At 45.7% G+C, this 27,097-nt stretch overlaps 1 protein-coding gene across 1 annotated transcript; it reads left to right on the forward strand.

Moving 5' to 3' along the window:
• The first annotated feature begins 649 nt into the window (after positions 1–649).
• Tigd4 (tigger transposable element derived 4) lies at positions 650–4,023 on the forward strand. The gene is made up of 2 exons (XM_028894285.2): positions 650–1,374; positions 1,633–4,023. The coding sequence occupies exon 2, from the start codon at positions 2,035–2,037 to the stop codon at positions 3,574–3,576; it is 1,542 nt and encodes a 513-aa protein (XP_028750118.1). The 5' UTR covers positions 650–1,374; positions 1,633–2,034; the 3' UTR covers positions 3,577–4,023.
• The last annotated feature ends 23,074 nt before the right edge of the window (positions 4,024–27,097 follow it).

A 27,097-nucleotide genomic window follows, 5' to 3' on the forward strand; every position in this document is an offset into this window, starting at 1 on the left:
GGCTGTTCTCACTGCTGCTGCTTAAAAAGAATGAGGCTTGGCAAGGAGGAGGACTGACTGGCTAAGAGTGCTTGCTGTTCAAGCATGAAGACCTGTGTTGGAGCCCTAGCGCCTTCTAATAAGTCATGCAATGGCTGCATTCACCTGTAACTTCAGTGCTTGGGGTGGGTGTGGAGACAGACAGACAGCCTAGATGAAAATGGCGAGCTCCAGGTTCAATGAGAGACTTTGTCTCAAGTAAAAAAAAGGACACCCAACGCCCCCCCCCCACACACACAAACAGAGCACTGTTTCCACTCTATTTTGTTATACATGTCCCCAAATCTTCAATTTACAGATGAAATGATGAAATGATCAGCCCACTCGTTGGGGACTTTAACAAGCGCTGCTGGGCATGGTGGTTGCATACTGTTAAATCTAGCCAGTGCTTTAGCGGCTGAAGAGAGGATGGCAAGTCCAAGACCAGCCTGGCCTGTATGCGAGGGGGTGTGTGTGCTTGCGCGTGCGCATGTGTGTGCGTGTGCGTGTGTGTGTGTGTGTGTGTGTGTGTGTGTGTGTGTGTGTGTGTTGTGTGTGTGTGTGTGTGTGCATGTGTGTGTGTGTTGTGTGTGTGTGCGTTTGTGCTCTTGTGTCCCTTGTGCTCTCACTGAGTGTTACTGAGTGCATAGCAACTCTCTGAAGTCAGTCCTGCAGTTTTCTCTCTTTTACAGATAAAGAGCTGAGGCTTTTAAGTTAGGTGACCCAGGACCACTAAGTACTAAGTGGCAGTCAACTTGTCAAGATCCATCTTGCACCAAAGCTCTTGTCTTTATACTATGGCTAGTCACTTTTCCACACATCGACAGCAGAGGGCCTGAGAGGGCAGGAACCACGGTCATTCCACTTCCTATTTTAGTCTAGATACTTTTCTACATTATATCCTCTCAATAATGTGTTTATTATGATGCATGTTCTCAAGCAACACTGACCTGTGTACAGTCAGGTACTGTACTAAATTGATGTAAAAATTATTGGATTGTTTAGCTTTGAGGGAGATTAGGGTTTAGATTTTTTTTAATGGAATTATCGAGCACTTGATTTAGTATTTCAATGAAGCAGACTCCTATGAAGAAGTCTGTCTCCCATGTGCTATTAAAAATTGACTGTCTATTTTTCCTCTTAGAGGAGTCAGAGGCTACAGCCTGACCTCATGGAGAAAACAGCCACCAAGGATCTCTCCAGGATCGTTTTTAGTTCTTTAATTTTGGCAAGCACACATTTTTAAAACAGATTAAATTTGTCTGATTTATTTTAGAAGTATGTATTTCAAAGCACAGGGAGGCTCCAAACCCACAAAGCAGAGCTGGGGAGGTTTCGTGGAGAGCCGTTCAGGAGGTAAGTGTTCACCTGCAAACGTTGGTCGCTGCGTTTCAGAAACTTCTTCCCACCCGTTTCTTAGTCACCCAGAGTGGCACAGTATTTTCTTGATATCCAGTTGACATATTGCTAAAATGCTACCTTTCCCCCTGTCATTTTCAAGAAGTAGAAGGAGCATGCCACTTTTTTTTTTTCTGTAACTTTGAAGAAACTAGAACTTCACAGGTGATGTTTGGCATGGACACTTTTGAAAGTTTGTTTCTTCTTATCTTTGAGGCTGGCTGTGGAGAATTAGTAAAAGGTTGAAGCATGCATGGATAAAATGTATCGTCTTAAAGGATTGCAGCTCCAAAAATACATCAGCAGGACTGGGCAGGTCTGACATAATGAGCTTCCTATTTTAGCTTCACTTCTGGAACTCTGAAGAACTATAAATTGAGCCACACAAGACCCGAGGAAGGAGGTGCCTCTTTTAGTCGCATATAGAATTTTCTTCAGGCTCTGAAAAGATATGTCTAGTTGTTGGTTTCCTAAAGAATTAGACTGTTGATACCTACCACCTTTAATACAGGAAATGACAGATTGGAAGCCCTGGTCCATACCGTCCTGAAAACCGAATTTGGTTACAGAAACTCGTACCCGGAGGTCAGAGACGAGGTGCTCACATCTGCAGCTGCGATGGCAGAGGCTCCTGTGGATGCCGTGACTCAGCCAGTAACAGTGAAGAAAAAGAAGAGTCTCTCCATTGAGGAAAAGATTGACATCATCAACGCAGTGGAAAGTGGCAAGAAGAAGGCAGAGATCGCAGCTGAGTATGGAATAAAGAAAAATTCATTGTCTTCCATTATGAAAAACAAAGACAAAGTTCTGGAAGCCTTTGAATCTTTGCGATTTGATCCGAAGAGAAAAAGGCTGAGGACGGCATTTTATACGGATCTGGAAGAGGCATTGATGAGATGGTATCGGATTGCCCAGTGTCTCAATGTTCCAGTTAATGGTCCAATGTTGCGTCTAAAAGCCAATGATTTTGCCCAGAAGCTGGGACACAGTGATTTTAAGTGCAGCAATGGTTGGCTGGATCGTTTTAAGTCCAGGTATGGCTTAGTATTCCGAGCACAACCTGTAGAAGCCACGGGTATATCTATAGACCCTGCCACTGTCTGGTACCAAAATGTGCTTCCTTACTATTTAAATGATTATCATCCTAAAAACGTCTTCAATGTCAAAGAGACTGGGCTGCTTTATCGAATGTTACCTACAAATACATTTGCATTTAAAGGAGAAACCTGTTCAATTGGAAAGCTGTGCAAAGACAGGATAACGCTGGCAGTAGGTTCAAATATGGACGGCACAGAGAAGCTTCCCTTGCTTATTATCGGGAAAAACCGAACTCCACATTGTTTCAAAGGTATCAAATCACTGCCGGTGTATTATGAGGCTAACAAAATGGCATGGATGACTGCAGCCATATTTGAACAGTGGATGCAGAAGCTTGATGAGAAATTTCAAGCCCAGCAACGAAGAGTGGTGATTTTTGTTGATTCTTTTCCAGCACACCCAGAAGTGAAGAACCTGAAGTCCATTGAGTTAGCATTCTTCCCATCGTGCTTGTCTTCCGGGTTTGTAGCCATGAAACAAGGTGTTATTAAGAGCCTTAAAATCAAGTATCGGCATTGTCTTATCAAGAAATTCTTAAGTTCTGTTGAAAGTAGCAAAGAATTTACATTTTCTCTGCTAGATGCTGTTGATACACTGCATCTCTGCTGGAGAGCTGTAACCCCAGAGACCATTGTTAAAAGCTATGAAGAAGCAGGATTCAGGTCTCCACAGGGGGAAAATGACCCGCCAAGTGCACAGAGTGACGCTGCTCTTGACCTGGCTGCCCATGCTCTGGGGGCAGGAGTGGAGTTTCCTGAGGGCTTGTCCATAGAGGAATACGCTGCCCTGGATGAGGATCTGGAGACTTGCGAAGCCACCCCAAATGATGAAGCTGAGTGGACCAAAGAAAGTAAACAAGATGAAACTGGATTTTTTGCTTCTGATGAAGAGGAGGAGGACAGCGGAGCTCCAGAAGTGGACCTGCCCTTACCATCCAAGAATGAAGCAATGGAAGCTGTAGGCACCCTTAAAAGGTTTCTTAGAAGTCACGATATGAATGACGAACTTCACAATTCTTTAGCAGACCTTGAAAACTTTATTAACACTTTGTCATCTAAATAGTCATGTATTGTACATCTGCGGAGCAGGAACTTTTCCTGGTGATCTTATTGCACAAGGAACATAAAAGGAAAGTGTCAATTAATTGAATAAGAAAAGAGAAAGTCTAACAATCCTTGACTTAATTGCAGCAGCCTTTGATTTGAATAGCAAAGCTCCCTGGTAAATAATGACTAAGTGAAACTGCAGAATTCTGCTTAGCAGGTTTGGGGAGAATAAAACTGTCTTCAGAGGCTTTGTACTTGAAAGAGACAGGGTGTGTTTGAAATAACTCTTCAGCTGGCTAGCTCACATGCATGAAGTTGCTGGTTTCTGTTTTCTTTGTTTTTAAGTTCAGATCATGTTCTAGAATATTTTAGTTTATCTATATAGTTTAAGAAACAAATAGCTTGCTTATTTTTATAAAGTTACACACACACACACACACACACACACACACACACACACACACACACATCTGTATCCTAATGAGTTCTTTTATTCTCTTTTGTTTTTTTGGTTGGTTTTTAAAGACAGAGTCTCACTATGTAGTCCAAGCTGGCCTCAAACTCATGGTAATGCTCCTGCCTCAGACTCTCAAATTCTGGGATTGTAGGTGTAAGCCAACATGCACAGTTCTAATTAAAGTTTTGAGTATCAAAGTAGTGTAAAATTTTGCTACAATTAGTTAATCTTCCTGATTGAAAAATATTCTGAAAATACATTCTAATCTGCCTGTGCACCAAGATGGCATACAATGTAACTTTTGCTGCTTTCAAGTAACTTTGTCAAATTAAGTCAAATGAAAAGTAGTTGCTCTGTAGGGCTTCCTGTCATCTGTCACCAGGAGATATGGGTCCTTCTGTTATATATATATATACACACATGTGTGTGCTTGTTTAGTGGGAAAACACTTGAAGGAAACACTTATTAAATTCATATATTAGAATAGGGTTAACTCTTGAGCAATTGAGGGTGCACAGAGTTACCAAAAATTATGGTGCTTTTTTTTTTAATTATAACAGCTCAACTTTTAATCTAAATTTTGTTCTTGATTTTATTGAATTTTATTTTCAGCAATTGTGATAATTAGTTATCTTCCTCCAATTTTCCTTTCTCTAACAATTTTTATTAAAATTGTTAGAGAAAGTTTTATCTATATGTTGCATTAAAATAACTGTAGGAAATTACCTAATCACCATCTAAAAATAGTCATTGAGCAAAATTTTAGCAATGTGTCAGTTTTTCCTAGTGTTCAGTTTTAAGTAGCATGTTTATTTAACTTATTATACCTAATTTAGGTTCTGTTGTATTTTACAAAAATACAAAGCATAATGATTTGTTGTGAACTATTAATCTGCCAAAAGATCATACGCTTAGAAGAAAATAATTTAACACAGCATTTTTATTTTCTATTACTGACTTGCTCTGCTCTGAGGATTTAGTAATAGTTGAGCCTTACAATGTATTAATATTTTAAAGGTTTCTTTTATTATTAAGCATGGACTATTTAAATTAAAAGCATTTTGTGATTTGATATGTAATTTTAATTTGGCTCAATCATGGACCTAAAGAAGTTCTTGAGAGCCCATTTGTCCCTCAAGAGAAAATGACTTACAGTTAATCTGGTTTTAAAATAAATGGTTTTGTTCCCATTGTTTTGGCTTTATAAACTCTTGCTGTCTCAACAGTGTTTTTTACTTCTTATTAACCAAGAACAAACCTTGTGTTGCATTTCGGGCATTTTTCACTGTGCGTCCCTCCTGAACTACTTAGTGGAAGGTTTGGTTCAGGCTAACACAGGAGGGTGTGTGGGGTGTGTAACCAGCGTTTGGGGGTTCCTGTTGCCTGCCTGACTCCTGTGTAGACTGGGCCCCCACTGCAAACCTTCTTTTCACTGTCTAGGAGGCAGATCAGCTGGGAGGGGGAAGCAAGGAGAGAGGAAAATTAAAGGAAAGCCATCCAGACAGACACTTCCCAGTTAAGAGGAGCCCATCTACTGGACCAGATGATGGAAGGCAGAGTCGGGAAGCAGACTTCTGCTTTCAGGGTCATGGGCAGCAGAGAGCTGGGCTCCCCGAAGTAAACAAAGTAAACAGCACCCAGGGAGTCAGTCAGCAGGAGGCTGTGGCCACTGGGTAAAACGACCCTGGAGCCCTTTCCAAATAAAGCAGGGGCTGTGGCACAGTGAGAGTTGGTGACGTACATGCTGGATAATGTACTATAAATGGCATGGTCCTCTTCATGCATCCACCTAACAGAGCTCAAACGGTCACCTCCTTGATGAGACAACTCCTCTGCGATATGTTAGGAAGAACCAAAGGATCCGGGCCCCACTTCGTTCCGTGCTTACTTATTTTGTTCTTAGGTGTCAACTTTCAGCAACTTGTTGAAAGTTGGGACAGTTATATAGTTTTTTCTTATCGCCAGAGAATACTGAGTGCAAAGCAGGCACCTGGTGCGATCATGTGCTTGTCGGCTGTAAGAACTAAATGAGGAGTTCCCGGTAGTCTTGCTTCCTACACTGAAGGAAGCGGGAGAACAGGGCGTCTGTGTGGCCCTGACTTCCTCTTTGTGGGCCCCGAAACCCTTGGTGAATGCACTGTCACTGTGGTAGGCTGTTGACTGATGCCACACCTATGTTCCTCAAGGCAAAGGTGATAACTCAGCACTGTGAGAGAACCACTTTTGAGCTGCCGTGGGAGCAAATGAGGAACCCTTCCCCAAGGAGGATCCGGAAGCCCACCTTTCATCCCCCCGAGTGCTTTCTGAGGTGCTGTTTTGCTCTATACCATGTATCCACCAGTCTGCCGTGTTGTTGAGGCCCATCTATTTGTAGCAAATCCTATACCTGCCCCTCGAGGTAATGCTGGGAGATGTATGAATAATACGGTATCTGAATGACTGCCAGAAGAAAAGTATGGCCTGAACCAAAAGACAATTACATAAGTGGAAAGATTAAGCTTGATTTCTACTGATGGAAAAAGAGGCCTTGTGAGCAGGTAGAACCCGTTTTAAAAGCGTACTTCTTCATTCCTGAACTATGTGCACATTATGCAAGTCAGACCTCCCATCCAAGTGAGGAACCTTTTATAATGTCTGTTTGAACTTGAGCTGTACAATTTCAGCTTTAAATCCTATTGGGTTGTTTTCATTTTGTTTTTTGTTATTATTATTATTATTATTATTATTATTATTCCAGATTCAACCACTGTTTTCCAGACCCAATTATCCTAGTAAAGAAACATATTAACCCTTTAGAAGAACAGATCGATTTTCCCTTCTTTTCAGTTACTGGGGTAAGGAATCTTACAAATATTACAAAGTTCAAACCTGGTGACTAAAGATTGTAATAAGAGGGGATGCCTGATAATTAGAAAGGGTTTATCCTTCTCATGGTGCTAGGCACTGAAAGTTTAATGATGAGAACAGAAAACACAAAATCCTTTTGTCGTGGCATTGGCAGGTTAGTTGTGGGAACCCATTTTCAGGTTCCTAGTGGCTTTACCCAGCAGGTCTGCATAGAGAGGATGATTAGGACCATGGGCCTGAGTGCAGGTGTCTGAGATAGTCTGCACTTGACTGTGCTGGGGGGGAGGTCTTTTGCTCCACCCCTTGGTGTTTCTATAAATACCTTAGGGCAGAGACAGTCTGGGCCTGTTGGAATAGGTTCCAGGCACTCGCAAGGCTATCCTGTATTTTCTATCTGTTTATCTCCACACTCTAAATCCTTCTAATATTTCCTACTCCTCTCACTCAAGAACGCTCTGGGGAAATGTGGGGGTGGTGGGTAGCTCTCCCTCAGTAAAGGAAGCAGGTACTATTTCGTAATAACAGGAACCTGCTAAGCATGTCTGTGACTACAGAATCAGACAATGTGGCCTTTAACCTGGTCCTGAGGTTAGGGCAGGAGTTAGCTGAGTGTCCAATGCCGAAACCCGAGATTTGGACTCTCAGGATAGATTAGAGTTTACTAGCAAGTTGAAGAAGAGGGGGAGATCATTGTGTGTCAGGCTCAGGGAGGATGCCTGCTGTCAGCTAAAGGGCTGAAGGAAGCACGCGGAGGAAGAAGTGGCTAGAGGTGGAAGAGGCCGCCCTTGGCGTGATCAGCTGGGTTAGGGTTCAATAAAGAGCCATTTTATATACGGGAATGGGAAGGAAGAAAAGCTTTTCCATCTTTGTTTTTGAAAGTGTTGAACGTAAGCAGAATCGTGGGCCTCAGAACAGAGGTAGAATGTTAGAGAAGGAGACTCTGGGGAAAGTGGCCTATCCTCTGTGCCAAGCCGCTGCCACCTTGAGGATACGCTTGAAAAAAGGGTCATCCTAGCTGGGCCTCCTAACACCCCCCCCCACACACACACACACCATCATGGAGAGGTATGGAGAGTGGACCCTCGCCTGAGTATCCGGCTGTTCCCTGCTGAATATCACACAACACTGCCTTAACTGCGCGTGGCCTTAGGGAGGGCTAGATAGAGTATGTCGGCCAGGGAAGATGAGTAGAAGCTCCATCGAGGCAGCCACGGAGAAGCCATCATCCTTGCTGGGTAAAAGCTTTCCAGATGTGTGTGGCCTTTTATTGGGGTGGGGGGTACCCACACTCCTGTAAATAACCCATTACCTATGCTGGTAAGGAAGCCCAATAGATTCATTGGTTCTCAGAGTGAATTTGGGCACAGAGTGAATTATTTTGTGTCTGGGACCTTAGAAGGAGGGATGTTGTTGTTTCCCCCAGGAAAGAATTTCAGCAACACCTCCCAATGTACAAAACGATTCCTTCCCATTGTAGGGGGAAATAGTGGGAGAAAGGGACTGCCAGTGGACAGACAGGCCTCTCCACACACCTCAGGAGAGCTGACAGACACCGGTTCTTGCTAGGCCTTTAACCCTGAGTAAACAGCTGAAGGAGTTGGCGCAAACATTTCACACACGAATGAAGATTCCAGTCAAGGTCACTGCGCAGGCCCAGGGATGGTGGGAACTGAGTTGGTGATGTAGTGGTCCAGCACCCCTGGGATGACCAGCTGTCAGTGCCTGGTCTTGGGCTTGGATTAATGCTGGTCCATCACAGCATGCCCAGGAAAACTTCTCTTGACAGTAATAAATAAATACATACATACATAAATACTATTTTAGTAGTAGTCATTATTACTGATCATGGCTGAAGTGGCATTTTGATGTGTTTTTTTTTTTTTAAAGATTTATTTATTATGTATACAATATGCCTGTATGCCAGAACAGGGCACCAGATCTCATTATTGATGGTTGTGAGCCACCATGTGGTTGCTGGGAATTGAACTCAGGACCTCTAGAAGAACAGCCAGTGCTCTTAACCTCTGAGCCATCTCTCCAGCCCCATTTTGATGGTTTTTGATGACACATTAAACCAGCTTTTAAAAATGACTTTTATTGGTGGTCTGTATCATCTTCCCCCGCTCTGCCTCATCCCACTAACTAACAAGATGCCTAACTTCTCTTTTTTTTTTTGTTTTTTTTTTTTTTTTTTTTGAGACAGGGTTCTCTGTGTAGCTTTGTGCCTTTCCTGGAACTCACTTGGTAGCCCAGGCTGGCCTTGAACTCACAGAGACCCACCTGGTCCTGCCTCCCGAGTGCTGGGATTAAAGGCGTGTGCCACCACCTCCCGACAATGCCTAACTTCTTAAACAACCTTATTCCACATACTGTCCCTAGGTATCGGATCGCTCTTTCAATGTTTATTTTCTGTGGGAACCTTCACAAGCTTAGGCAGCCTTTCTTCTTTCTACAAGGTGTGTAGCAGACACTCTGCTGAGCAGTTTGCAAAACTCCCCGAGCCTGGAAAAAGGTGCAGCTCCTAATTAACTGCCCAGAGAACTGTCTCACAGTGTAAGAACCAATCAAATGCTTCTGGTGGGTTTTGTAGGACCGGAGGGAGACAGTGCATCCTTAATGAACCAAACTAAAACGCTGACACTTTTTCATGACTTGCAGCCCCACTCCTGTGAGGACTGCAGATGTCTCCAGCTCTCAAGAGCAATTCTGGAAACCTTGTCCTGTCCCATGGACCCTGAAGTCATTAGATAAGGTTAGCTTGTAGACACTGCCTGTATTTATTTGGGGGTGCCTTTATTTTTTGAGGGGGTTAACTTGGAGACCATTAAAAGACAGAGGGGTTTTTGTTTTGCTTTGTAACCAGTGGAAAAAAAAATGCTTTGAAACTTGAAACACACTTGGAATAGGAGTGTTCTCACCTGTTAAACTCAAGACCAGCAGGTGGGGCGTCCTGTCTTACGCCGCCGTCGTGGAGAATACAAGGAAGGCTTCAGGTTTTCCCCAAAGGAAAGAGGTATAGAAAGTTAAAACTGGAGGAGACTCATTTATGTTTCCTCTCAGTGCTGGGGACTGAATACAGACCCCGCACGTGTTAATCAAGCACCTACAAGAGCGCTGCAGCCCAGGGCCAGGGAGTTCCCCTTAAGAAATTACCTCGTGTGATTAGGGGTAAGAGTACTTGCCCCGTGTCCACAGAGCACCGAGTTCCATCCTCAGCATAATAAATACGTAAACAGAAAGAGAAATAATAAAGGGAAGAGAAAACTGCTCCTCTTCCTGCCATTCACAAACTCCCCCATTGTAAAGTTACACAGAACGTTCACACAGGTGAACACATAGCCCGAGCCGCCATTCTGCCTCCCACCGCTCTGGTTTTAAATGCCCTGGTGTGACTAGCAGAAGCTTGCAGAAAACTGCTGAATAGACTTCCTTGTCTGCACCGGTGTTTGAGCTGAGCCTTCTTTGGCACATTCCCTTTTCCTTTCTCCTTCGCCTGCTATTTTTGATAATGTTATTTTTAATAGCTTGCTAGTATATTTTTACGAGGATTCCTCTTGCCAAATCCAATTAAAAGGACTGTCTGAGGCCTTGTGCTCTCTGGAAGCTGAACAGAGAGTCTGGGATTTAACACCAAGCTGGATCTCCTTGACACTCCCAGATGCCGTCATTTCGAGAAGCATCAGAAATAAAGCACTAAAACGGGTAGGTCACAGGTAGGGGGCCACGTCCCTCCGAGAAATAACATGCCTTCTGTATTCATCGAAAGAACACAATTCAACCCTAGGACCAGCATTAGTAGCTATCCCAGGATAGAGATGACTGCCACAGACACACAAATCTTTTGGGAGAGCCTTCTCTGCTGATGCGACATGTCCCGAAGCTTCCAGAGGAGCCAGACTTGTATCTATCTCGGTTTATCATCTAACTGGGAAGGCAGAGTAAACACTCCACTCGGTCAGCTGTTTCAAGCCAGGGTGGCAGATGGAGTCCAGGAACCTAGGGCCGAGTTTGCCGTGAGCTCTCACAGCGAGAAAGCTTCCTGAAAGCATCAGGCCAGGCCAAGTGGGGTATCCAGGGTACTAACGCCAGGCAAAGGCCCCATGCAGGCGTTCAAGGCACTTCAGAAGGATTTTTACAGGGTTTCGTTTATATTTTCTGTGTCATACAGAACAAGTAGAGTGTATGTTCTCCTTAAAATTTCCAAGTGTAGATCATAGGAAGGGAGTCATGGTGTCACCTGGGGCTTGTCTAGGTTGTAGGTAAATGGCTTCAGCTTCACCCTTGGTTTCATGGAGCACCGAAAAGTGGGGGGAGGTGGGGGACACGACACACACCCATTCCAAGTGAGCATGTGACCTTCACAAAGCTACACAGACAAGAAAGGAAAGTCAGGCCTGAGCTCAGGCCTTTTAAATATATCTAGGGTGGAGTGGGATGAGAGGATTAAGTTGCAAATAACAGGGTCCAGAAGAGCACGGAGGTCAGGAGAGCCGTTCGGGGGAGCGGCAAATTTATATTAAGCGTTTTGAGGAGTAGCTGGAAGACAAGACGGCTCATGTTACTTCTTGTCCCTTGTCTGAGCAGCAGCAAGCTTCCTCAGAGGCAACAACCTCTGTGGAGAAGAGCTGCAAGAAGAAGGCCGATCCCCCGATTCAACTTGACTTTCCAGTAACCCAGTCTCACCCTGATTTTAGTATTAATAACTTGACGATAAGCATAAATGTGATTCTAAGTGTGTCAGTTCGGCTTCTCCAGAGGAGCAGAACCAATGGGTGAATGTGTGTCGGTGATAGACTACCTGTGTTGACGCCTGCGGTGTGTCTGGCGTTGAGCTTAACATTTTATGTAAACTGCGGTATGTCACAGCCTAATAGTAATACTATCATTTTACAAAGCGTGCATGGTGTTTCTTATTTTTAGAATTAATACACATTGTTTACATGTTTATCTGGGTGACTTGTGATGGATATATTACATAATGATTATGACAGGTACTGACTTGATTTTGTAGGGAGTAAAACCAGTTCATGTTCAGGCCGGGATGTAAGCTTTTTACAGAGTCAGACAGTCCCTCTCCTCTCCTCTCCTCCCCTCCTCTCCTCTCCTCTCCTCTCCTCTCCTCTCCTCTCCTCTCCTCTCCTCTCCTCTCCTCTCCTCTCCTCTCCTCTCCCTCCCTCCCCCTCTCCTCTCCCCTCCCTTCCCCTCTCCTCTCCCGCTTCACAGGACACAAGTGAAGCCATTGTAGTTGAAGAAAGGCTCTTGGTTTTTTGTGTGGACAGTCTGTTTCATTAACACTTTCGATTACTTATTTAACCAACACCCGTGTATTAACTACTATGTGTTAGATACCCTTTAAAGCATTTTACAAATACCCTTCTTAGGTCTCAGTCTGAGTCTCTATTGGCCACTTGTGACTTGGGTAATGAAGTCAAATTTGATAACTTCTCTAGGCTTCCATTTCTGTATCTGTTATCTGCTAAGAGAATAAGAAAACCTCATAAGCTGCAGGAATCAAATGAATCATATGCCAGTGCTTTAGAAATGGCAAAAAAAACAAAAAAGTTCATCATTATCATTGTGTGATGGTGACACAAACTGGTTGTTGCCAGTCTACTGAAGAGTTTGGCATTCTCCTTTTTGGAACTGCCGATCTGTGGTGACTGGAGGTGACACAGACAAGCCTAAGCTATAGGAATGAAGACAGAGAGCTGGAAACTGTATCTCAGGTTGGGAAGAGTGTGAAATATGAACACATCACTATAGTCAGTTTAGGGTGGGGTAGGGATTGATACTGTAACCTGGCAAAGGTTTAGTCCACAGAAGAGTTTGGGTCCTCACCCTTCCCGCCTCAGCTTGGTGACTGCTTCCTTGGTGACCTGAAGCCTAGCATCATGTACAGGATTCCTCTGTGTGGGTCCACAGTATTCTTATCCTCTCATCTCCCACTCTTCATTTGCTGTGCTGGGAAATGAACCCACAGTCCCACACATACTAGGCAAGAGCTCTACCACTGAGCTATAGCCACAACCCTTTGGATCCATTTTCAATGACTGTTATTTTCTAGATCTTCAGCCACGCCCACTGGCTGGAAGAAACAAGGCCACATCTGACTTTTTCATCCTTGCTTCTTTTGCAGTTAACATACTGGCTCCTAGTCAGACTTCAATCAATACCTGTTGGGAAAAATTGATTTTGCATCTGAACTAAAGAGGCGGCGACGACATGTAACTCTAGTACATGTGTAGAGGACTTCAGAATGTAGTCAGCTGAGACCGTGTATCTCTTATTGTTAGTAGAAAACTCCACTCTGGTATTCTGAACGTGCATTCCTGAGCTGACCTTGGGAGCAGCCAAGCATTCAAAGTCACCAACGAATGTTCAGAAAATCGTCTGTCAATGGCTGAGTCCTAGATGACTTTGCCCACATCCCTCAAGGGCCTTTATGTATCTGACTGTCCTTGACCGTGTGTGTGTCTGTAATAAGCTGGAATTCAGTTTGGGGATTTGAGTGTTGGTGTGACAGATTGATGCTCTCTTTTAATAATTCAGCCTCTGAAGTATAGACTAGCTTGGAAGAGTCTGGAAGAGAAGCCCAGCTGGGTTGTATTATTGAACTTGCTCAGGGCACACAAATATCCTTGTCAGTCTCAGAAGGGCCAGGGAGCATCCTGGTCAATGAAAATTTTCAGACATTGCAAAGAGACAAAGTGGCATTGAGAATGAAATGAACTGTCACCCACAATGAAATGGGATGTCTGAAAAAGGAAAGAGGGACAGACAAGGATGATAGAGCTGACAGTCATGGGCAGACAGCTGCTTAGCCTAAGTTAATTTCGCAGCCAGCCCAGTCCAGGATTCATATATCTGGCTTCCACTGTGACACATGAGACCCGGACAAGATGGTGGCGGGCAGAGGGTACAAAGGCCATTTCTGTACGAGTTTCAGAAGCATAATAAAGACCAGGGAGAAACAGTATTTTCTTCAGATTTTCAAGATTCTTGCCACCTTTGTGCCCAAAGCAGCTCCTTCCCTAGGAAGAAGGGCCAATGCATTTGAGCATCGTTGGCTAGGTGTCTGCACAGTGCGGACCGAGGTTTCCTTTGGAGTCGGCCGGATGTGCATGTTCCTGTACTCACACGCGTGAAGCATGTGGTGAAGTTTCTCCTGTGAGCTGTGTAGAAAGTAAGTCAGTCGTGATCCGGGCATCTCTGAGAATAGGATTCTGCAGCGGATGTCAGTGAATAAAGCTTCCGGCTAGAACTCGAACATTTAAAATGCAAAGGTAAAACCCAGAGTTGTTGGTTTCTAAAATCTTGAGAGCTGCAGAAAGTCTAACAGGCTGAAGCACTTTCCTGGTTAGAGCAGTTGACAAAATAATTCCCGCTAAGGCGCCTGAAACTTTGGTCTTCCCCCCTCAGCATCCAGGGAGCAAAGCACAGGGGCAGTTGCTCAAGGGAACACCAAAGGATGGCGCATGCCTGTAGTTCCTGTAGGAGGCCAAGGCAGGAAGGGCCTGGGCTAGCCTGCGCTACATACATAGTGAGACCCTTTCTAAAAAAGTGAAGCTAAAACCTCAAAGAGGTGGGTTGGTGAGATGGCTTAGCAAGTAAAGGTACTTGCTGCTGAGCCTGGTAACCTGAATTCAATTCCCGGTACCCACGTGGAAGAAGGAGAAAACTTACCCCTCTGTCCTCTGACCTACACACGCCGTGGCGTCCATGCATCGCCCCCTCCCCACACAAAATAAAGTATTAAAAATGTACACATGATCAAAACTTGTCAGAGCAGGTCCTCGGTCACCCGAGCGAGGAGAAGGGTGGGGCACCTGCCAGAAGGAAGCAGAGTCCTTTGCCACCTGGAAGTGACAGCAGTGACTTCCAGTGACTGCTTTGCTGACCAGGCTTTGTCAAATGGTGATCTGGTAAGGGTCCAGAGAGAGAAACAAATGAGCCAGTGCCTGGGCAGAAAAGCCGTGTCCAGTCTGGGTACAGTGTCCCCTGGGCAGTTATTTGGTGTCCAGTCGCAGCCCTGCTACCTGCCTGATCTCCGGAGCCTAGTGGCGATTCGAGGGGGTGGGATGAGGTGGGGTGGGGTGAGGTAGGATGGGGTGGGGGTGTAGGAGAGGCTCCTGAGAATGTCTTGCTTACTGACTGCTGCCTCAGACAGAAGTAGAAAGAGTAGAAACTTGATTTAAAATGTGTCTGTGCATCCTGGAAATGCTGGGTTTAGATGTAAAAAAGCATCCATTCCACCAATGCACTCTAGGAATTTCCCGAGTAAAGGAAATCTGCAGCGTGCTTCCTCTAAAGTGCAAACCTTGTTATTTTAAAGCAAAATGTGATTACATTTTAACCAATATAGTCTTCAAGTCTGACATTTAGGGGACAGGTGGTAAAATAATAGTAAAAACAGATTCAATTTGTTTCTGTGGTTGTTCTGCACTCCATGGCAGTACACAGTGAGTCACTGAGATACCAAACGTGTATTAAAGGCCCACACCTCTGATACCAGCATTCAGGAGGACGAGGTGGAATGATCTCTGAGTAAGGGGCTACATGGTGAGACATTCTCTCTCTCTCTCTCTCTCTCTATATATATATATATATATATATATATATGTGTGTGTGTGTGTGTGTGTGTATTTATGTAACTAAATATATAGTTATAACTATATATATTTAATAAACTTTTTTTTTTTTTTGGTTTTTCAAGACAGGGTTTCTCTGCGTAGCTTTGTGCCTTTCCTGGAGCTCACTTGGTAGCCCAGGCTGGCCTCAAACTCAGAGATCCGCCTGCCTCTGCCTCCCGAGTGCTGGGATTAAAGGTGTGCGCCACCACCGCCCGGCATTAGTAAACTTTTTTTTAAGAAAGCAACTAAAATTTGCCTTCATAACTTGTAAGGTGAGAATCTATTTTTACTTTATTATATCTACTATTATTTTTACTATATAAGAAAATACTTGATGTGCAAAAAATTAAAAGGGCCTGACATAAAGGACAGTGGGCCAGGTGCATGCCTCTCATCCCAACTGCTTGAAAGGCTGAAGTTTGAGGGTCATGAGTTTGAGGCTATCCCAGGCAAATTAGTGAGCCCATATAGATATAGATACAGATATATAATATGTAGATGTAGATATCTATACTATATAGAGATTATATATTTGTATTATATTTAATATATTATACATTAAACACATCTATATTATATATATAATATATAGATATAGATACAGATATATAAAAATAGGTAGCTAGGAAGGGAGGGAGGAAGGAGAGAGTGGGAGAAAAGAAGAGAGGGGGGGCAATTGGTAATTAGCTAACAAATACAGTGAAGTATATTTTTATAAATATATACAATATTTGCATGTAGAAGTTACAATATAAAATTCTATTTAAAGAACATTAAATTATATATAATTAATAGTTTAATGAACATTTTTCAGCTTATGGATATATATTCAAAAGGACATCACAAAACGTAAATGTTCAATTTATTCTTCCGTTTCTTTCTATCATCCATTTCTAAATTCAGCTTCTTATAGGTCAGTTAACAGAAACCAAAGGAGAGGTGGGGGGGGTGGAGCCCAGTGTAGTGGGAGGGCCTGCCTTCGGTCCTTACTATAAAGGTGAACATACACAGGAGCATGATAGCATCTCCTTTATTTAACATTCTGGGTGGAAACCTTGTGAATCCCCTGTGGCTCTGATGCCACCCTTACTCCTCACTGGGACCTGGAGAATGTGGGGAGAAGTGTCTACTCAGGGATCCCTCAAAGCTGGTGAGGGGAAGCCAGAGGCCTGTTCTCTGCTTTCCCATTAGTGCCTACGTGGACTCAGGACTAAGTCAATGTGTTTACATTTGGGAGACGCGCTTATGCTTGGGTCTTCTCCAAGAGGCTCACTTTTGAGTCTTCATTGGTCAGCACTGTGGTGGTGAATACTCACTGCCAACTTGCCTAGACTTAGGATCACCTAGGGGAGACACCTCTGAGCACGTCTGTGAGGGGCTTTCCAGGGAGCCTCAACTGAAGAGGGAATGCCTCCCCTGAATGCAGCTGGCTCCATCCCATAAACTGGGGTCCTGAATGAAATAAAAAGGACAAAAAGAAGAAAGCAGTCTGAGTGCCAGCATCCACCTCTGCTTCCCTACTACAGGTACATCATGACAGATGGCTCCATTACTTTTCTATTCATGTGCTAAGACGCCACGACCAAGGCAACTTATAGAAGAAAGAATTTATTGGGATTTCCAGTTCAGAGGGTGAGTCCATGACCATCATGGCGGGGAGCACAGTGGCAGGCAGGCAGGCATGGTGCTAGAGCAGTAGCTGGGAGCTTACATTGATCCACAAGCATGAGGCAGAGAGAGACACTGGGAATATTATGAGCTTTTGAAACCTCAAAGCCCAACCCCTGTAACACACCTCCTCCAACAAGGCCACACCTCCAAATCCTTCCCAAGCAGTTTCACCAACTGGAGAGCAAGCATTCAAGCAGGTTTGCCTCTGGGGCCATTCTCATTCTAGCCACCACAACAGGCTGCCTCACAGTCCTCTTGCCACGGTTACTGCCATGCTTACCCCACCGTGATAGACAGTGTTCCCTCAAATCATGAACCCAAATAAATTCTTTCATCCTTAAGTCACTTTTGACTGGTCTTTTGGCACAGCCGTGAGAAAAGTAACCAGGCACTTGCTGGTGATCATTACAACTACTGGCCCATTGCAGACCATCTCTTCTCTGTGATTCAACCCACTTCAGGTTATTTGTTTCCCTGGAGATCCTCCAACTAATGTAAAAACAGGGAAAAAAGCCTGTCCTCTATCCTTCCCAAACTGCTGCCTTCTGGGTAGCACTGCAGAAGGGAAGGATGAAACCTGCTGTCGTAGGCTGTTCTCTCTCCCCAGGTCGCCTGTCCCATTCCTACACTCCCCCCATTCCTCCTCCACTATGGTTTGGTTCGCAAGGAGAGCCTGTAAATATCCCTACAGCAAGACCTCTGGAGCCGCCAAGCTGCAGGGTGATACAGGAGGGTGCACTCCTCGGGTGATGGCTCATCCAGAAACACTTAACGTTTGAACAGCTGGTACACAGTATAGATGGATGTCAATTGATGTCTGCCCACCCCGCTGTGTGACAGCCCCGAATGACCTGGCCCCCAGAAACCCAGCCCAACCCCCCCGCTCATTGAAAGAATTTCATTTGTCCTGTTTTACCTTGCCGCATTAAAATGACTCATAATGACTGTCCACTACATAACCGTTTAAATGGCTTTACTTAGGCTTTCTCTTCACCGTGACCACCTGTAGGACACTGGGCAAATGAATTAATCTGTAACCGTTTCCTCCTGCAGAGTCACAATTGAGCCATCTCCTGCAGGTGGGGGAGATGTGAGTTCAAGCCTAAGGCAGCAAGTCTCAGCCTGTGGGTCACAATCCCTTTGAGGGTCAAATGACCCGTTCTCAGGGGTCACCTAAGACCATCTGCATATCAGATATTTACATTATGACTCATAACAGCAGAAAAATTACAGTTAAGAAGTAGCAACAGGGGCTGGAGAGATGGCTCAGAGGTTAAGAGCACTCGCTGTTCTTCTAGAGTTCCTGAGTTCAATTCTCAGCAACCACATGGTGGCTCACAACCATCTACAATGAGATCTGGCGCCCTCTTCTGGCCTGCAGGCGAAACACTCACTGTATACATAATACATAAAATAAATCTTAAAAAAAAAAAAAAGAAGTAGCAACAAAGTAATTTTATGGTTGGGGGTCACCACAACATGAGGAACTGTATTAATTAGAGGGTTGCAGCATTAGGAAGGTTGAGGACCACCAGCCTAAGGGGTGGCTGGAGCAATATTCAGCATGAGAGGCCACTGCGTAAGCCGCTACCCAGTCTAGGGAGTCAAAGGTGAAGCTTGGGGCTCTGATGAATATGTCAGCCTCAAGGGTGAACAGAGAAAAGGCCGTTTGTTTGTTTTGGAGGATATTTACACCTTCAGATACGGACAGCTACCAAAAGCAAAAACATCATTGTAATTTTTACTGTATATGCCTTCTAAAAACTTCTGACTTTCTGAGTTGTCAAACATCTTGTGCCTTCATTTCTTGTCATTTTTTTTTTAAACACTGTTTCTTTTAGCCAGATGTGAAGACATTGTTAGCTGGATCAGATAGGCGGGTGGACACGTCTGGGGGTGGGGCTTGTCTGTTCATTGGTGTAAAGGGGCCCTGCCCACTGTGGGCAGCACCATTCCCTAGGCCGGTGTTCCTAGGCTGAACCAGAAAGCTAGACAGGCATGAGCCTGTAGTGAGCCGGCAAGCAGCAGCTCCTGTGGTTTCTGCATTAAGCTGCTGTAGGAGTTTTTATCCTGACTTCCCTAAATGATGGTCTGTCACCTGTAAGCTGAAATAAATACTCTCTTCCCCTAAGTTGCTTTTGGTTAGAGTGTTTTATCGCGACAACAGAAAGAGAAGAAGAACACGGCACCGCTTAGATCTGTCACTCAGAGAGTCTTTTGTTATTTTGGTATTTTATTTGTCAACTTTCTAGACAGTAGCTTCTCCTTGTCTTCCTCCTCTTGAACCTATTCTCTCGGGAGAGCGTGCCTCCCTCCTTGTTTATGCTGGCTGCCCGTCTTGGAGTTCGTCTCCATGACATCTTCCTGGAAGGGATGCGACCCGGAATTGTTCAAGTGTGAGCCTCCCCAAGGCAAGAAGAAGGCCTTAAGGCCTGCTGGCTGTATCAACTCTGCGGTGACTAGGTGCTGCATCGGGTAGCGCCCTCTCCCTAACGCTAGGGGTCACTGTTAAAGCAGCATTTCAAGAGCTGGCTGCCTTTCCAGCAGCACATTTGAGAAAGTCCTTCAGAGCACAGATGTTATTCACGGAGTCTGGGGGCAACAGCTGGGGGTTTGTCAAGCTCCTACGCTGACATTCACTCGTAATCTCTTCTTGTCTCTCACCTCTAGAAAACAATCCCGTTTTCCCGGAGGGGGTGAGACCTCTGCCTGAGAAGATCTGGAGTTCAAAAGCTGGCTCTGGCCTGGACTGCTGACTCCAAACCAGCCTCTTCACCTCCGAGCTCCCCCCACTCCAGCCCCGGTGAGCCCTTTTCTAGGGCACCCTCTATTCTAAACATGTTAAACAGCACCCTCTCCCCTCCATACCTCAGACCCTTTCCCTTTTCAGCTTTCTTCCTGGGGATGACCTGAAACCTTGAGGCCTTCCTTCACTAAGTCCTGGTGGGTTTACTTCCTATTATTTCTTGAATCCCTCTTCTTCCGTAAAGTTGTATAACAGTGCTCACTCACTGCAGAGAACTTCAGGGGTTAGAGCACACATACCTGCCTCACCCTCACCTCAGCCTCGAAATCTTCTTTTAAAGTCACATTTTGATCATTTTAGTACCCGCCTCATCCCTGCTCTCCCTAATATTAACTTTTCTTTGAATTTTGTCAATTTTAAGCTATGCACAAATGCTCTTCCCAATGCCTCAGCCTCCTTTGTAGCTATCCTGTCTTCCCCTTGACCTCAGTCACTTAATCCTGTCATAGTCTGGGCAGTCTAAAGGAACCTCCCTCCTGAGGTTTATATCCAACCAGAGCCACAGGGGCTACAGAGCCCCGGGAATGTGACCAGCATCAGTGAGTAGCTGAGATGTAAACTCTTATTTAATGTTTAGCTCATACAACATAGAGCACCAATCTGTGTGTGTTCTTGCTCTGTCCCAGTTCTGTAGCTGCAGACCTATAGATTCTCCTCCTGCCTCAGTTTCTGTCTCTACAAGGTCATTTTTATCAACTTCCTCCCTCCTTCCCTGCCCCCCACCCTGTGCATGGTGTATGTGTGCATGCTGAGTATGTGTGGTGTGTGTGTGTGTGTGTTATAAGTGTGTAGTGTATGTGTCTAGTGTGGGTGTGGTGTGTGGTATGTGTATGTGGTGTGTATATGAGTATGAGTGTGTGGTGTATGTGTCTGGTGTATGTGTGTGTGGTGTGTGTATGTGGTATGAGTGTGTAGTGTATGTGTCTGGTGTGTGTGTGTGGGTGGGTGTGAGTGTGGGTGTGGTATGTGTATATGGTATGTGTATGTGGTATGAGTGTGTGGTGTGTGTGTCTGGTGTGTGTGTGTATATGTGTGGTGTTGGGGGGAGGGGTGTTGGGGGGAGGTCAGAGGATAGCCCTTGGATATTGGTCCTCACCTCTCCACCTTGTTTTTGATGGTCTCCTCATTGGTAAGTAGGCCCGACTGGCTGATTTGCAGGCTTCTAGAGATCCCACTGTTTCCCACAGGGGTGCTGGGATGGTCTGCAGCGCGTGTTGCCGTGTCCAGCTTTGGCCTCCGTATCTGAAATCAGATCATCAGGCCCGCACAGCGGTACTTTTATCTCCAAGCCTTCTCCCTAGCCCCACCGCTATCTTAACAAAACCTCTCCTCACTCTGCTTCCATATCTGGTCGTCCCTGATGTACCCCAACTTCTTAAAAGAAAATCTATGCTCACAGAAAGACAGGTCATCTCCCCATCGTCTCTTGAATGTCCACTTGGAGTCTGCTCCTCACAAGGAACCTCTGTAGTGCCAAGGTGAGGCTGTCTCTGAGGTCCGCCTCCAGGAGCACCTCACAGTTACCGTCAAGCTCACCTTCTCTCAGCCTTCTGGGGCTCTGGGCTTCCTCCTGCCTTGTCTCTGGTAACATTCTCTCCTCGTTGACCCTGCGACCTCTGCATGTTGGACTGCCAGAAGCTTAGCCCATTTTCTGTATTTACCTGTGCCCTGGGTGGTCTAACTTGGGCTTGGGGCTTTAACCCTTCCCAGATGTTGGCCATTTCTACATTTTTATCTCCGGTGCTGACCTCTCCTGCAGAGTCCAGGCCAAAATACCAATGGCAACTGGACACGTCCAATCTGTCTTCTCCTCTCAGTTAGAGGGACTCCATCTTCCCTCTGCTCAGCTCCCACCTGAGACCAGTTTGTCCCTCCCTCCCATCCTTCCCCTGCCTCCCCCACCCCATGCATCCTATCAGGTCTATCAACAAATGAAGCTGGCCCTGTCCCCACATTATTACCAGAGACTTAGCCGATTCTCAGCTCTTCACTGCAGTCACCTCGCCATGAGCCGTCATCATTTTCGCCCCCCTCTGGGGTCACAGTAGTTGTCCCCAATCCCGCCTTGCCTCTCAGTCTATTCTCAGAACTCAGTTGGAGTGACCCTGCTTGAACTTGGGTCAGATCTTACGCCACTCTTGTGCTTGGGACACAAGGTTGGCTCCTGTCTCAGCTGGAATTAAAGCTGAAGTTCCTAGTGTGACCTTCAAGGTCCAAGAAGTTGGGGGCTCCCTTGCCTGTACCTCATATCCAACAGATCCTCTGCCATTCACTCCAGGCTGACCAAGCTGGCTCCCCACCACCTGCAGAACCAGAAATGACTTCACAGATGCCGCTGTCCTTGCCAGGGATGGTCTTAGACCAGGGATCTTTGGTCTTGTTCTCTTGCTTCCTGCTGGTTCTCTGCTCACATGTGATCTTCTGGCATGGCCTCACTTGTTTTTTTATAATGTTAATATAAAAACGTTGTGCCCTCTCCCAGAGTTCTCTTTCCCCCTTCTTGCCTGTCTTTTCTTTTTCTTCTTAGCACTTAGCATCATCTGTCGTTCCACTAACTTGGTTTTGTCTTGTTTCTCATCTTTCTGCACCAGTACAAGGTAAGCACCATGAGTGTAAGGATTTCTGGGGGTTTTATTTACTGCTGTGTCTCATGACTTGGATCAGCATCTGGCATGTTTGTTGAATACACTAAAAACAATTTGTTCAGTGTCCTTATAATAGCAACTACCACATAGTAATAGTTTGGTTCATTTTAGCTGCTATTTTTATTAATTAATTCATTATTTATTTTCCCAGCCCAATCACATTTTCCCCTCCTTCCCTCCTCTCCTCCTAGTCTCTCCCCACAACCTTACCCTCCTCACCCTCCACTCCTACTCCATTCTCCTCAAGAAAGAGCAGGCCTCCCATGAATATCAACCAGCCATGGCATATCAAGTTGCAGTAAGACTAGGCTGGATGAGGCAACCCAGTAGGAGCAAAGGGTCCCAAGAGCAGGTAACAGAGTCAGAGATAGCCCCTGCTCCCTCAGCTAGGAGCCCCATAAGAAAATCAAGCTACACAGCTGTAACATATGTGCAGAGGGCCTGGATCAGTCCCATGTAAGCTCTCTGGTTGGCTCAGTCTCTGGGAGCCCCTGGGAACCCAGGTTAGTTGATTCTGTGGGTTTTCTTGTGGTGTCCTTGACCCCTCTGGCTCCCACAATCTTTTCTCCCCTCTTTCACAGGGTTCCCCAGGACCTGCCTAATGTTTGGCTGTGGATCTCTGCACCTGTTTCCATCAGTTGCTGGGTGAAGCCTCTCTGGTGACAAGTGGGCTAGGCACCAATCTATGAGTATTTAGCTGGTTATTTTTTTTTTTATTGCTCTAATTTTCATTATCACCCTGTCATTCCTGGATGGACACACACACACACACACACACACACACACACAGAGTCCACCCCAATAGCAGCTTCCTCACTTTGGGTCCTCATCATCTCATACTTAGACCATCTCAGTAATCTGAACAGTTGTCTTCCCATCACTGATTTTGCCTCCTTTAGACCCACCCCATCTTCTAGAAACAAATTTGATCCTTTCATAGTCCGGTCAAAAACTCTTTAGCAGGCCTCCACTGCTTTCAGATGAAGCCATAGCATTCATGTGACAGAATGACTCACCTCCCTACGCTTCAGCCCTCCACTCCCTTTATGTACTCAAACCCCAAGATACCCGCCCTTTCCCAGCGCTGTGGCCCTCTCTGCCAAGAACACCCTGCCCACTCCTGCACCTGCTCAGCTCCCTATTGCAGGGAAGCTTTCCTCCTCTGCAGGGCACACCTCTTCCTGCTGCCTCTGCAAGCTTCTGCCTCAGCATCATTGGGGACTTTTATACATTTATACTGTTGTCTTAGTTAGGGTTTCTATTGCTGTGAAGAGACACCATGACCATGGCAACTCTCATAAAGGAAAATATTTAATTGAGGTGGCAGCTTACAGTTCAGAGATTCAATCCACTATCATCATGGTGATGAGCATTGCAGTTGGAAGTATGATGGCATGCAGGTAGATGTGCTAGAGAAGGAGCTGAGAGTTCTTACATCTTGACTCACAGACAACCAGGAAGTGGTCTGAGACACTGGGCTTGGCTTGAGCATATATGAGACCTCAGAGCTCTCCTCCACTGTGATGAATTTACTCCATCAAGGCCATACCTCTTAACAGTACCACTCATCTCATCTCTTCCTTCCTTCCTTCCTTCCTTCCTTCCTTCCTTCCTTCCTTCCTTCCTTCCTTCCTTCCTTCTTCCCTCCTTCCATCTTTCCTTTGTGATCCTGAGGACTGAACCCAAGTCTTTATATATGTGAAAGAAGCAAGTACTCTATCCCCAAGCTACATTTCCAGTCATCTGTTTTATTTTAAAATCTGAGGGCAAAGTTGTAAAGAGTATCTAATACAGCCTTTACATACGCATTTATGTTTATATGTATTGATGAATATATAATCTAATTACGCAGTGTATCAAAAAGCAGTCTGAGCACCAACTCTGTGTTCAGAAGCACTTTAAAGACTGAACACAACACTTCAGAGAAGTGGAAGATCCTTGGGCTTCTTCCTCTGTCCCTCCTCCCCACAACTGTTTATTTTCTTGTCCATCTAGGGACTGCCAAAGGCTGTCCCTGCAGCCACAGCCTGGGTCTACTTGTCACATGTTATTCTAAACTTTTCTCCTGTAATTCCCTCACCCTCAGACTCCATTCTCACTTCCCTAAGCCATTCTGCCTCCCAGAGTATTTACATGCTAATCTCAGAGCTACCCAGAGTGCCCAGCCTCCTTCACCATGACTTTCCCACAATGTGAGTCTTGGTGGAAAGTAGGACTGTCACCTGTCACCATATACAGCTTTGGCTGCTGGGTCTGCCGCCCAGATGCTCTTGGTTCCTGCTTCACTTCTTGATCAGGTTACCCTGCCCTCTGACAATTACGTGGATTGCCCTCTAACTTTCCAATAAAATTTTCCTCGTAGTTTAAGCAAATGTTTATTGAGCACTTAGTATGAGACAAGCAAGGCTAAGGCTTTACACAAATTACCTTGTTCAGCTCTCAGAAGGGCGCAGTGAAAATGTGCTATTATCAGCACTCTGCAGAGCCGGCACTAAACGCGAAGGGGTTCAATGCTTTGTCTTAGAGGTGCCAGGGCTTAGGAACCAGAGGTGCAATTTAAACGGAAGAAACCTGACTCCAGAGTCCCCGAGCTCATCACGGTAGCTGACTCTGCTGTCCCCTCCATCCGTGCCTCCAAAAGCTCAGTTCTCCCGGAAGCCTCCTCAGGGGCCTCTCACCCCTTCTCAGCTCCACGGCGCTCACTGTTGATGCCTGGCTTCCCTGTGCTGACCAAGACGGTCAGCAGCGCTCATGCTCTCAGCCACCTGTACTCTCGCCATCTAGTAGCTCCAAGTCAGCCTTTCTCAGTCCGTTTCTACTCATCAGTGCTCTGGAATGTCTCTTTGCTCCGAAGATGGGGGCCAGGTGGGTGTTTCTAAGAGCCATACTTCTGTGGCAGATTAATACAGCCTAGGGGCTCATGGGGGAGGGGCGCTCAATTACTCCCTTGCTGATTTTGTAGTTCTTATTTCACAGGTAATGGGCTTAGGACCAGCCCATGCTAGGGTCAACCTAGTTCTGTGTCTTATAATTGGGCCAAGAGAATAAGCCCATGGGGGGGGTCTATGTTTTCACTTGGGCCAATGGAGAAATCACCTACAGTGTAAGTAAACCCAATGATTGACTCAAGAGACATCTGATCATTTTTCTTTTCTTCTTCTTTTTTTTTAAAACAGAATTTTGTTATGTACCTTTGACTAGCTTGGCACTTGTATCCCAGGCTGCCTTTAAACTCACGGCAGTCCCCCTGCCTCAGTCTCCTGGATGCTGGGATTGCAGGTGTGTACCACCATGCCTGGCATAATCATTTCCTCCTAACAAAATCAGATGACGCAGCCAGGTCTAGTAGAAGCCTGCAATCCCAGCTACTTGAGAGGTGGATGCAAACAGATCTCAAGTTCAAGGCCTGCCTGGGCTACACGGCACGTTGGTTAGTTTCTAAGATGTGGTTTGAGCACTGTGAAAAAAGGACTTGTTCCAGCCCTGGAGGCACAAGAGGCAGAGGTGAAGACCCATGAAAAGGGGCTGAGGGTGGCTTAGTGTGGAATGCTTGCCTAGAGTGTGTGGGAGACCCTGAATTCCACCCTCAATACCAGAAGGGAGAGAGGGAGGGAGGGATGGATGGATGGATGGAGGGAGGGAGGGAGAGAGGGAGGGAGGGAGGGAGGGTGGGCAAGCAGGCAAACAGGCAGGCGAGCCTCTAAGCAAAATAAACAACCAACTCAAACTTTCACTTTATTCCGTGGTAATCTTAGACCCTTTCGCGTGTGCCTGTGTTAGTTAGTGGGAAGCCAAAGGAGGCTGTCAGGTGTCCTGCTCCCTCACTCTCCACTGCATTCCCTGGAGACAAATTCTTCCCCAGAAGCTGGAGTGAGACTGCTGACCAGCAAGTTCCCAGAGACCCTCCTGTCTCTGTCTCCCCCAGCACTCCAGCTGGACCCACACCCAGGCCAACTCAGGCTCTCAGGCCTGCGCAGCAGCAAATGCTCCTACCACTGAGCCGTGTCTCCTGCCCCTTCAGAGACTTTTTAAGCCAGCCGGTGTGGTGGGTCTTCATGCCCGTTCTTAAAGCTTGTGAGGCAGCTATCTGTGAGAGGTTCGGTTTGTTTTGAGTAGTTGGATTTGTCATTGTTGTGCTCCCTGGGACCCTAGCCCTTGGATACTGGCCAGTTTCCCTAGTCCATGTGGGAGAGAATCGACGAACCTCACTTTTTTGGGATTTTGAGGGATGATGTTTTTCCACGCTAAGGCTGTAACCCAGAGTTTTGTATGTGCTAGGCAAGCGCTCCGCCCCTGGGCTGCATCCCAGCCTAACAGAAACACTTGTGCTGCCTGTGTGCCTCAGTTTACAATTGCTACCTACAGCAGAGGTGCTTTCCTGTGCATTCGCCACACGGCCAGACTGATGCCTGGCCTGGAGGGGCACCGCCGTCTTTCCTAATTCTGTAGTTTGGGTGAGTCTAACATTGATCCGAGGCCGA

The sequence above is a fragment of the Peromyscus leucopus genome, chromosome 6 (assembly GCF_004664715.2).
Source record: "Peromyscus leucopus breed LL Stock chromosome 6, UCI_PerLeu_2.1, whole genome shotgun sequence".
Taxonomy (NCBI): Eukaryota; Metazoa; Chordata; class Mammalia; order Rodentia; family Cricetidae; genus Peromyscus; species Peromyscus leucopus.

Excerpts from the sequence above, each read along its gene's own strand:
- Tigd4 (XM_028894285.2), top strand. The coding sequence starts at position 2,035 with ATGGCAGAGGCTCCTGTGGATGCCGTGACTCAGCCAGTAACAGTGAAG.